Source organism: Diabrotica virgifera, chromosome 1 (genome assembly GCF_917563875.1).
Source record: "Diabrotica virgifera virgifera chromosome 1, PGI_DIABVI_V3a".
NCBI lineage: Eukaryota > Metazoa > Arthropoda > Insecta > Coleoptera > Chrysomelidae > Diabrotica > Diabrotica virgifera.
In genome coordinates, this window is record NC_065443.1 from 62,629,586 (window position 1) to 62,642,167 (window position 12,582).

The 12,582-nt window shown below is 34.3% G+C and overlaps 2 protein-coding genes across 8 annotated transcripts in view; one reads left to right on the forward strand and one right to left on the reverse strand.

The window, feature by feature from the left end:
- The window catches only part of LOC114329273 (homeobox protein DBX1-B), a 306,498-nt gene that overhangs the window by 144,831 nt on the left and 149,085 nt on the right, over positions 1-12,582 (forward strand). The window lies entirely within an intron of this gene.
- The window catches only part of LOC114329271 (uncharacterized), a 57,202-nt gene that overhangs the window by 9,547 nt on the left and 35,073 nt on the right, over positions 1-12,582 (reverse strand). Inside the window, exons 1-2 of one of the 5 annotated variants that reach the window (XM_050656820.1) lie at positions 11,543-11,702; positions 8,373-8,517 (exon numbers count right to left, since the gene is read on the reverse strand). The exons of 3 other annotated variants lie outside the window; for them this stretch is intronic. In XM_050656820.1, the coding sequence (XP_050512777.1) occupies positions 8,373-8,517; positions 11,543-11,597 (200 nt within the window). In that variant the 5' untranslated portion in view covers positions 11,598-11,702. Of the gene's footprint in view, positions 1-8,372; positions 8,518-11,542; positions 11,703-12,582 lie in introns of those variants that run through there. One more of the 5 variants, XM_050656822.1, reaches the window with a different exon arrangement.

Below are 12,582 nucleotides of genomic sequence, written 5' to 3' on the forward strand. Positions count from 1 at the left end.
TTAGGCCTTCAGATACATTTATTTGCATAGATGCACTGTCGTATGTTTATTTTACGAAAATTCCATATCGCTCATCCGGAAGTCCGCTAAAATGATCATTCTAAATGTTTGTATGTAATAAAATTGATAAAAAAATAATTTTTTTCAATCCCAGTTTTCTTGCTTTTGTATTTATTTTTCTCATAAACTAATCATTTTAAGCATCAATTGTTATACATTTTTGAAATGAGTACGAAGAGGAGAATCCAAATATAAAATAAAAAAAGATGGTAGAAATTAAAAAAAAAATAAGGGATGATACTGGGGGTGAGATGGTGCCTTTCCCGGTAAGATTAAATATAGCATAATGTCTCCCCCTTCAAGTATTATTTGACGTGTTTTTGCATTTTTTCTAAAAATCCGTAGTTTAGAAGTTATTTAAGGTGGATATTTTGATCTGAAGAGTACTATATACAGTTGAGTCCTTGAATCTTTAACCATGCGTTCATCATTTAAAGCATACGAAATAAGTCGATCATAAGTCGGAAATTGAAATTTACTAAAGGCAACAGCAAGTCACTTACTGTCACTTGCTGTTGCGTTTAGTAACTTTCAATTTCCGACTTATCATCGACTTATTTCGTATGCTTAAATGATGACGCACGGGTAAAGATTCAGGGACTCAACTGTATGTGTATTATTTATAGGATCTGTAAGTTTGACCAGTTCAAAGTGTTTATTTTAGAAAAAGAAATTGTTTTTTAGTAACATTTTTTTTTCTAAAATATTGGAATCCCTTTTTTCAAAATAACTTAAAAATATTAGTGATACGAAAAATCTCAAGCATTAAAAAAATGTAGGTTTTGCTTTTATAAACATGCTAGTTTTATTTTGTTTTTCTGTAAGACAAAAATTGGCTGTTCATATTTTGCATACACTCGTGATTAGTGACTCGTTCAGGCCCTGTCAACTACAACCATTTCAAAAATAATCCCTTTAAACTATTGAAACTTACAGATCATTTAAAAAAATACATAACTTAAGTAAATGGTTTGTAAAGTGGTAATGATTAATTTCACTTGGGGTGCTAAATAGGGGTAAATTTTCATTATTTTTTTTTTTACAAAAAAAGGGGTCATATTTATTTTGAGCGTAACTGGCTTAGTTTTGATGCTAGAAACTAAAAAAAATATAAAAATAATGGATTTTTATACAGTGATGAACGTGCTAATAATCGGCAAAATAACGCAAAAGATGAAAAACATAATACATTGCGAAACAAAAACAGATGAAACTAGTGGAGGTGAGAATTATCATCATAAACGTATAAATTAACATTACATAACATAGTTTCCCAATTTTAGACGTCTGTGACAGGAATAATTTATAAAATTCTACTGTCACAGTGACAGTTTCCATACTCTTTTGATACGTCTAAAAGTGGGAAACTATGTAATCTAATACTAAGTTGTACACTTATAACGATAATTTCCTCCTCCACTAGTTTCATCTCTTTTGTTTTGCAATGTATTATGTTTTTCATCTTTTGCGATATTGTGCCGGTTATTAGCGCGCTCATCACTGTGTATACCAACACTTTAAAAAAGTTTTAATGGTTATTTGGTTATTTTTTTATATTACGTTGAAATATTCGATTTGAAATTTGACGGATAAGAACGTATTTTTCATGAGCTGCAATTTTGCTTTTGCTGGGTCTATAGACTTCACGAATACAAAATATTTTTCTTTTTTTTATATGATACATTTTTGCTTGTATTTTTTTCGATCAAATACTTTCTTTTTGATTTACTTGTGTAAAACCGCTTGAAAACGTGGGTTTTTTTTGTCGAAAAATAAACATTTTCAATCGAAAATAACTCGACAAGTAATGACATAATTAAAAAATTCTATAGAACGAAAGTTGCTTAGAATTAGTCAATAAATTCAAACTTTTATTGATAGTCTATTGAAAGGTTACATTTTAGGCCATACCTTGCATTTGTTAGAGGAGTCAATTTTATTTTTTTAATGTGTAGGGGGATCAGTATAAGCTTAAGTTCAAGTTTTTGGGGTCGCCACCCTTGTTCTTCGGCCGCCATCTTGGAAAACGGGTGCAAAGGGGTTTCCCTCTATATCTCGTAAACTACCAACCCTACCGAAAATCTAATAAAACGTAAAATGTAGCAAATTAAATTTTCTACAATTTTGTTTCTATTACTTTTTATCGTCAAGTCACCAAAAAAAAAGGATATAAAGAAAAATAAGAAAAATTCTTTTAACAAGTTTCTTTTTGGATGTTATAACTTTTTTTCAGTTCATTTTACAATAAAATAACATTATAGCAATTTTATAGAAGGTGTTTCAACGAACAATTTTTACTATAAAGGTGTTTTATGCCTGGTTGTACCAACAGATCTTAAGCTCCAGCTTAGCTAAGCTCTACTTATAGATAGGACCTCCTTGAGTATCACTTACGTTGCACCATAATTTTAGATTCTTAACTTATTATCAATTATATCTATTATTATATTATGGCATTCTTATTGTAATATATTATAATTATATTATGGCATTCTTATTGTAATATATTATAATTATATTATATTAATTCTTATGATATTCTCGACTTAAGCCTAAGATCTGTTGGTGCAACCGGGCATAATTCTATCTATTTATCTAGGTTTTATAGCGCTCCAGATTCTCGAATGCTCATAGGGATACAATAAAAACAAAACGTTAGGCTTACTTTTCTATCCTATTTTTTTATTCATACAATTTATTATGATTTTAACATTCCTATGCTATTATTAATCTATTTTTGACCTTTCTCCCCACTATAAACCATAAGCATAGATATATAGAAAATGCCCAAGAAGTTGTTTGAGGACAAATTCGCCGGTCCAGAAGAAAAATGAGGCAACCGCAAAATGCAAAATTCTTCAGAAGAGCAAAAAGCGATTTCTAGATATTTAAAATAGGGATTAAATGAAGAGTAATCGTCCAGGAGCATCGGTATGGCGTTTGTTTTTTGACAACGAATGGCTTTTATTTTCATCGATATTGGTTCGAATTTCATTATCTTAATTTAATCGCCCCATTTTCAACACTATCTACAGTTGCGTCATTATGCATCTGAAACAAGATCTAACATAGCGCGTATTTCAGTAACGACGCAACTACCCTATAGTGGCTCAGCACATTTTTACCGTTCGGTCTTTTTGTATCACCTTTACATAGTATTTTAGAAGTTAATTGCGCTCTCTCTTGTCGTTTCCCCATTACTGAGGATCGTGATTTCTTCCAATATTCCTAACAATGTTTCTCCATTGGCCTCTATCTTCAACTACTCTAAGAGCTTCGCAGAATGAGTTTCCAGCTGAATGCTTTATTTGGTCAGACCATCTAGTTGGTGATCGTCCTCTTAATCTTTTCCCCGGAACGTTTCCAGAAACAATTAATCTCTCCAAACTGTCGTCACCTCTGCGAACCACGTGACCAAACAATTGCAGAATTCGTTGCAGACATATTGTGGACAGCCTTTTTATAATATTGAGTTGGTTTAGAATGGAAACGTTTGTCCTATAAGCTGTCCAAGGTATGCGCAGCATTCTTCTCCAGAACCACATCTCAAAGGCATTAAGTTTTTGGCTCTCGCATGCGCGGAGTCCAAGTCTCTGCTCCGTATAGAAATATTGAGAATACAAGGGCATTCACCAGTCTCATCTTGATATTTTGAGAGATAGATCTGTCTTTCCAAAGTTTAGTTAGGACAATTGCGCAATAAACAGGAATTGACAAAATTTGCAGTTGCGTTATTTTTCTTCCGTACCGGACTGAATACCTGACTGCTATTACTTTTATTATCCTAGGTGGCACAGCAGTCGGTCCCTCTCTACTAACTTATTCTTAAGCCTGGGTTTTCTCGAAAGCGGCACCGATAAACAGCGATCGTAGCACTGCGATGAATTACGTCAGATTACGGTGAAAAATTCAAGGTTCTTCACTGGGGCAATGGAATTTGCAACCTCAGCAAGCGGTGGCTTCCAACGCATCCTTGGAAACCAACGCTATTATTTTGCGTGTTACAGTTTATTATAATGTCATTCATCGCAGTGTTACGATCGGAGGTTGTCGGCACCGCTTTCGAGGAAACCAGCGCTTTACAGTTGTACCACCTATTTGACCACGTGCCGTCGTATTAAAAATTGTGAAAAGTATTTTGAGTTTTATAGGTAATACTATTGAGAATCTTGTGGGTAAAATTTATATTTTTGTGATTAGATAAGCATTGTGTGTTTTTTGTAAGAGCGCATCATGAGTGGTGGTTATTTTATTTGTAAGAAACCTCTAGGGAAAATTATTTGTCAGTGGGAAAGTCGAGCCATCTTTACTCACGGTTGTCGGCGAACGTTTTTCGTCTCTTTATATGGCGGAAATAAAGACGATTCTATTATTTATGTAGGGTGGGTAATAAGTCTACTACTCACAGTCTTGTTAGATTTTATTTATTTAAAATGTAGATGTAAAATTTGGGCGACCGGTTTCGATGTTTAACATTTAAACCATCATCAGACCCTTCAGAAGATATCAGTATAGCATTAGCGAATTAGATCCCTCCCTTCAGACATTATTCTTTATTAAAGAATTTTTGTGACATTAACGAGATAACTAAAAATTGTACACTCATACTTGTACAAAGACGATTCTCTGGAAACCCTGAGTTACGAGCGATTCGCTAAAACAGTGACAAAAATGCATTTAATCTCTTCTCACTTCCTCCAACACAAGATGTAGCCCATTTCCACAGATTCCCAGTGTATCACCAGATTTAGTCATGGCTCGGTAAACATTGTGATTCAGAAAATTGGGGCTAGAAATAGCATGGAAAATTTTGGATACCTATTCAAACTTCCAAGCCTTCAGTACCCCTGAGCTTATAAAATTCATCTTTAGCAAATGCAATGGAAACTGGAAGGGCATGTGGTTGCCGAAAAGCAGACCTGAAATGTTCAGCAAAGTGCCTCTATTGTGGTGGTGAAAGTTGCAGCAACATCGTGGACATATTAACATTAATTATTGAAGAAAATGAATTGGTAGATGAATTACCAACACAAACGCCAACTCTAACTCTCATTATACCACAAAAATTCACCTCGGATACTGATTCAGATCTTGACTCGCAGCCTGGACCATCGAAAAAATGAAAAGATAATAACTATGATAGATATTTTTCAACGTATAATAATAAATAGCATTATTTTGTCTAGAAATTTTCCGTGGATTAGGTCTATTGGGGATACCACCTCAAGACACTCCAGGCCGCATAGTGAGAAATCAAATAGATTACATCATGATTAATAAAAGATTCCGTAACAGCATAACATCAGTCAAGACATACCCAGGAGCTGATATCAAGTCAGACCATAACCCACTGATTGGCAAAATTAAGCTCAGGCTAAAGAAGGTTAGACGTAGTGTCAATCCAAAATTCGACATAAGGCTATTAAAAGACCAAAACACAGAACAGAGTGTAAAACGGTATATACAGAACAACTTGAATACCGTTATTCAATCGGATGTAATGGACCAGGAGATAGAAAAGTTGCATACAGTTTCACAAGACATACGTGAGAAATTCCTCAAACCACCAAAAATAAAGAAGAAATCGTGGATGACAAACGAGATTTTAGATATGATGGAAGAGAGGCGAAAGTCCAAAGATCAGGACATGTCATTATACAAAAGAATAGATAAAGATATCAAAAAAGCAATTAGAATAGCTAAGGATACACGACTAAGAGAACAGTGTGCGGAAATCCAGCAATTGCAACATAAACACGATTCATTCAATATGCACAAAAAAGTTAAAGAAGCTGCAGGCTTATACAAACCTAGAAGAGTTGGGTGTTTGGCAGATAACCAAGGCAAACCACTGTTAAGTGTGGAAGAAAAACTAGACACGTGGAAGAAATATGTGGAAGTAACTTTTGCAGATGAAAGGCAGAATACCATTGAAGACATTGAATGCCAAACAGGACCCCCGATTACCATTGAAGAAGTCACGTCAGCTATTAAAACAACTAAAGATGGTAAAGCTGTAGGGCCTGACCAGTTTTATGTAGAATTCCTAAAACTTATGGATGAACAAGGAATAAAATGGATAACAACCGTATTCAACAAAATATACGTAACTGGAAAAATACCCCAAAGCTGGTTAAAGTCGACCTTCGTAACTGTACCCAAAAAAGTAAATGCCAAAACATGTGAAGACTACAGAACAATTAGCCTAATGAGCCACTTACTCAAAACGTTTCTGAAGGTGATACATGGCAGAATATATAAAAAATGCGAACAACAGATATCATGGACGCAGTTTGGATTCCGCGATGCCTTAGGCACCCGAGAGGCTCTATTCGCTGTCCAAGTGCTTATGCAAAGATGCAGGGATGTTGACTGTGAAGTGTATATTTGTTTTATCGACTACAAAAAGGCGTTTGATAGAGTAAAACATGATAAACTCATAAACATCTTGAAAGAAGCGGGAGTAGATGATAGAGACTTGAGAATCATATATAATTTGTATTACAACCAAACTGCCAATATTAAAGTGGAAGACCAATTAACAGAGGCAGTCTCCATAGATAGAGGAGTGAGGCAAGGATGCATCCTGTCCCCGGTGCTGTTTAATATATACTCTGAATGTATCTTCGAGCAAGCGCTGGGAGAACTACAGGAAGGCGTATTAGTCAACGGAGTGCGTCTGAACAACATTAGATATGCCGACGACGCTGTAGTTTTTGCAGACAGTCTAGATGGTTTGCAAAGAATAATGTCGCGCATATCAGATATAAGTAGAGAATACGGACTTGATCTCAATACGAAAAAAACAAAGTATATGGTAGTCAGTAAGCGCGAAATATTAAATACACAGCTTTTGGTTAACCAACAACTAATTGACAGGGTCGACAGCTACGCATACCTTGGTACCAACATAAACAGCCAGTGGGACCACTCAAGTGAAATAAAACAACGCATAGGAAAAGCGAGATCAGCGTTCATAATGATGAAGTCTCTTTTCAGAAGCCACGATTTACCTCTTGCTACCAAAATCTCTATCATCAGATGCTATGTATTTTCTACGTTATTATACGGAGTAGAGGCCTGGACACTTTCCGAGGCTTCTTTGAGAAAACTCGAGGCATTTGAGATGTGGTGTTACAGGCGCATTTTGAGAATTTCGTGGGTGGATCGTGTGACTAATATTGAGGTTCTACGTAGAATAGGCAAGGAATGCGAGATTATTAACATAATCAAAGAGCGCAAACTAGAATATCTTGGCCATGTTATGAGGAATGAACAGAGATATGGCTTGTTGCAACTCATTCTTCAAGGCAAGGTATTTGGAAAGAGAGGACCAGGGAGAAGAAGAATATCTTGGCTTCAAAACCTGAGAAAGTGGTTTAATACATCGACAACCGGACTATTCAGAATAGCAGCAAGCAAAGTTAGGATAGCCATGCTGGTCGCCAACATCCGGAACGGATAGGCACCTTAAGAAGAAGAAGGGGATACCACACAAAAAACGCTCTTCCAGACTCTACCTCATAGGTGATAGGTGGCCGGGAAAAGGGTCAAAAAAAGCTTAATAATAGCATAGGAATATTAAAATCATAATAAATGAATATATATGTAAGAAGAGTAAGCCCAAGGTTTTGTTTTTATTGTATTCCTATGATAATTCGGGAATCTGGTCAAGTTTGGAGCGTTGTAAAATATAGATAAATAAATAAAATTAAACAACTTTATAGTGGGAATTGTTCGTTGACAAATACTGTATAAAATCGCTTTGATGTTATTTTATTCTAAAATGAGCGAAAAAGAAGTTATAACCTCCAAAAGGAAACTTCTTACAAAATTTTCTCTTATTTTTGTTTATAACTTTTTTGTTGGTCACTTGACGATAAAAAGTTATGGATACAAAATTGTATAAAATTTAATTTGCTACATTTTATTTGTAATTTAATTTTCTGCATGGTTGCTAGTTTAGGAGATACAGCGTGAAAGTCCTTTGCCGCCCTTTTTTCTATATTGTGGCCGGGGGACAAGGGCGGCGACTCCAAAAACTTAAACTTAAGCTTCTACTGAACCCCCCTACACATTAAAAAAAAAATAAAATTGACTCCTGTAAGAAATGCAACCTTAAATGTAACATTTCAATCCATCCATCCATCCAATGGCACTACAGCCCAAATCGAGCCTTGGCCTCCTTCAATAAGCTTCTCCAATCATTTCAATTCCTTAACATTTCAATGGACTATGAAAATTACACGGTATCGCCCCTTTCTCCAGTTCATTTACTGGGCTAATCAGTCAATCTTAAAAATTTCTCTTACCTTGCAACACCGATTGATCCAGTCCATGATACGTTTCTAATAGCGACGAAGGGAGCATGTGGTGGAACTCCTAATTCAGGTACTCCTACGCTCATTACTCGCTGGGCGCATTTCACAATTTCCATGCCCTTGTCAAGATCTTGACCTACAATTTAATTTATTTTATTACAACTTTGCAATAGAGGGCCGGTTGTTTGAACGCTAATCAACAATGATCACTATCAAATATTTAATTACTGTCACCAACTGTCCATATCAACTTTGATTGGGTTGCTGAAAACATAATTGATTATAATTATGAGATTAGTTAATCAATTAACATAACAATTACTAACATAATTGATTAATTAATTTCATAATTGTAATCCATAATTATGTTTTCAGCAACCCAAACAAAGTTGACATTGACAGTTGGTGACAGTAATTAAATATTTGATAAAGATCATTTTTGATTAGCGTTCGAACAACCGGCACTTAGACCCGCTATAGGTGCAATTTGCTAATCAATTTAGGCACGATAAGACCCTATACCTTAAATAGTAGAACCAAAAAAAAAACGTATGAACACTGTGCCGTCACTTTTTAGTGGGACATGCGTCAAACTTTCCACTTATGGACGGGATAAATAAATTAAAAGAATTCTCAGTCCTCACTCCCAGAATTATTTTTTTTTAATTTTTTTAAGTTCTATGTGAAACATGTCTATTTTTTATAGATCCATAGGTAGAGCGTACATAACATCAAAAAATAAAAAAAAATATTTTTGGAAAAAAGCGTATAGCTTTTTTTGGAGGTCTAATTTTTTTAAGTTTTGTGTGTTTTATCAAACACTATGTTTTTAATTTTTTTTCAGAGTTTTCCGTAAGGTTCGCCATCTTCAAAAATCCAAAAAACTGTTTTTTTTATGAAATTTTTGGGGGTTCGAACACGTTTCTCCCGTTTTTAAATTTTTTAAAGGACTCAATTACTTCAACTTACATATATCTAAAAAAAAATTGATTTGATCTAGGTACTAAAAACAGTTTAGATTTTTGAAGGTGGCGAACCTTACGGAAAATTTTGAAAAAAAAAATAAAAACATATGGTAGGGGAGCCCAAGCGGGGATTTTTGCAGTTACTCGAGCGCGTCAGATTATTACATAGGGAGAAATCTTGTACCCTGTAGATGTACCTCTACCATTTGGCTCTTAACACAGGGGGGTTCGTTAAGGGGTACCCGAAAAAAAAAATCTATCGTTAAAAAACTCGAAATTGTCAGATTAAGATAAAGTAAGCTAGGTACATACAAAATTGCAAAACAGTGTATATTTCAAAATTCTGACGATTTGAGCCGGGCGTAAGGAAATGGGTGAGTCCCAAAGTTTCACAAGAAAAAAGCGAATATTTCGCGAACTGAATGACAGATCGAAAAACTAAAAAATATGTGCTCAATATTTTTTAAAAATCTATCGAATGATACCAAACACGACTTCCCACGGAAAGAAATATTTTAATTACGAATACCGCGATATTTCGCGAAATGAAAATCAGATAGAGAACTGTAAAATACACTTATTCAATATTTTTGAAAAATCTATCGAACGGCACCAAACTCGACCCCCCACGGAGGTAAGGGAAGGGGTTACTTTAAAATCTTAAATAGGAGCCCCCATTTTTTATTGCCGATTTGGATTCCTTACGTAAAAATAAGTAACTTTTATTCTAAACAATTTTTCGAATTATAGATAGATGGCGTTACAATCGGAAAAAACCATTGTTGTAAATGGAAAACTAAATTAAAAAATGGCAAGCGCCCACTAAATTGGAAAACTTTACTTAACTTTTTTTGGTTTTAGGACTTACTCTTCACAACCCAATAGGTCCCCATAACGCTCGAGTGACTGCACATTTAGCATACTCTGCTCCCCTACTAATAGTGTTTAATAAAATACACAAAATAGGAAAAAAAACTGGACCTCCAGCCTTCTCCAAAAAAAGTAATACGCTTTTTCTAAAAAAAAAATAAATACTTTTGAGGTTATGTACACTCAACCTAGGGATCTAAAAAATGGACATGTTTTGTAAAAGCCTCAACTACGCCAATTAATTTTTTGAAATTATTAAAATTAAATTGCATTCCAACTAAAAAAAAAAAATAAATAAAAACGAAAAATGAAGTTTTTGATGGTGAAGGAAGGGGCGAGGGGGTGGTGGGTTAAAATGTAGGCTGAATCTTAATTTTTAATCACATAGAATTTAAAAAAATGAAAACATTTAATTCTGAGAGTGAGGAAGGGTACCTTTTAATTTATTTATCCCGTTCATAAGTGGAAAGTTTGATGCGCCACTGTCTCCTCCACTAAAAAGTGACGGCACAGTGTTCATACGTTTTCTAATATGTAAGTTATAGGGTCTTATCGTGCCCAAAATTATTAGCAAATTTCACTTCTACCTGCTCCTAGTCTATAAGTTTCAATGTAGGACTTATTTTGAACTGTTAGCCTCTATGGCAATAAATGAAAGGATAAATTGGAACGAAGGATTAAGGTTTTGTACGATATTTAATGGAATTTAACCACAATTTTTATTGAAAACATGCTTGATATTTAGATTTTCACTTCAGATAAACTTTTTTGTATTTTGAGGAGTAGAAATCAACACGTCAATATAAACAATTGTTGTTAATTCGCGTTAATGATAATAAATAATACTAAAATGTAATAAAAAGATAGCGTCCGGGTATTTAAAGACTATTATTTTTGATGTCTAATCATTTTGCTGTAATTTGTGAAAAAAAATTAGTAAACGTACTTTTAAGTACTATCAAAGTACTTAAATTATTATTTTTATAATTATTAGTTTTTACAATCTTAATAAAAATTTAAATAAATTGATATGATTTGCGATATGGTTTAAATGGTAACCATCTCCAATGTAAAAACCACAAAAAATTATGATTTTTATCGATGATTCAATATAATATATGGCCTTAGTTCTAGTTAGTACGTAGAGTAGGTACTCATTGGGAAAGAAAAATAAAAAAAATATTATTGAAAATGTTGGAAACATTAATTTAAAAGACAATAAAGTCCAAAACTTATTACTAAGACTTTAATACAATTTTGGTTAAATCTAGAAATAAATGTATATAGCCGCAATATTTCTAATTCAAAATACCATTGAAAACTTACCAGCTGAGGCGAAAAGGGCAAGGCCCAAAAGTAAGACAACTTTAGCGGCAAGCATTGTTGTTTAGCTTTTTTCAAAATGAAACTGGACAAATTTAGAGAGATCTTGTTTTTATACCAAAAAATCTATCGATTTGACTTTGTGATAATAAACCTCATATACACTTGAGTCCACGAGTCTTTACCCGTACGTCATTAATATCTGGCGAGATAAAACACATATTTGATAGGTCAAATTTTATCCCGTGATATTAGCAGTAGCTACTTACTGTCAGCTGCTGTTTCGTTTAGTAAATTTCAATTTCAGTCTTATGATCGACTTATTTCGTATGCTTTAAATGATGACGCACGGGTAATGACCCGTGGACTCAACTTTAGGCTGAATCATAATCATGATTACCTATTACCAATTATATTCAAAGTGATGGACTGAAGTGGCACTTCAAATGGTCCAGACAATTTTGACTCGTGTTTTTTATTATTGATATGTTGATGAAGAAATATCTGCCCTAAAAATTGCTACGTACGTTCTACTTACTTTACTTTAAGGTATCCGGACATCTCATTTATAGAATTTTGCATAGTATCTCATTAATAGCCCAGTATCGGGCTAAAGGCTTGTCCATATAAGAGCGGTTTGCCAACGTCGACGCCGCGATTTATCAGTTTAAACGCTGGTAAACTTTTTCTTCTTAAAGTGCCGTCTCCTCAATGGAGGTTGGCTACTAAAATTGCAAACTCTTCTCTGTCTTCAGCTGTTCTTATTAGCTGTTCAACATTTAGCCCTGTCCATTGTCGGATGTTTCTGAGCCACGATAGTCTTTTCCTTCCTAGTCCTCTCCTTCCTTCGATTTTTCCTTGAGCATATTGGTACTTATTTTTTCTCAGTATGAGGCCTATGTATGATGTTTTTCTAACTTTCACTGTGTTGAAAAGTTCTCTTGCCTTGCCTATTCTATGCAGCACTTTTTCGTTTGAGGTATGCGATACCCATGAACTTTTGAGGATTCTCCGTTAGATCCACATATCAAAGGCCTCCAACT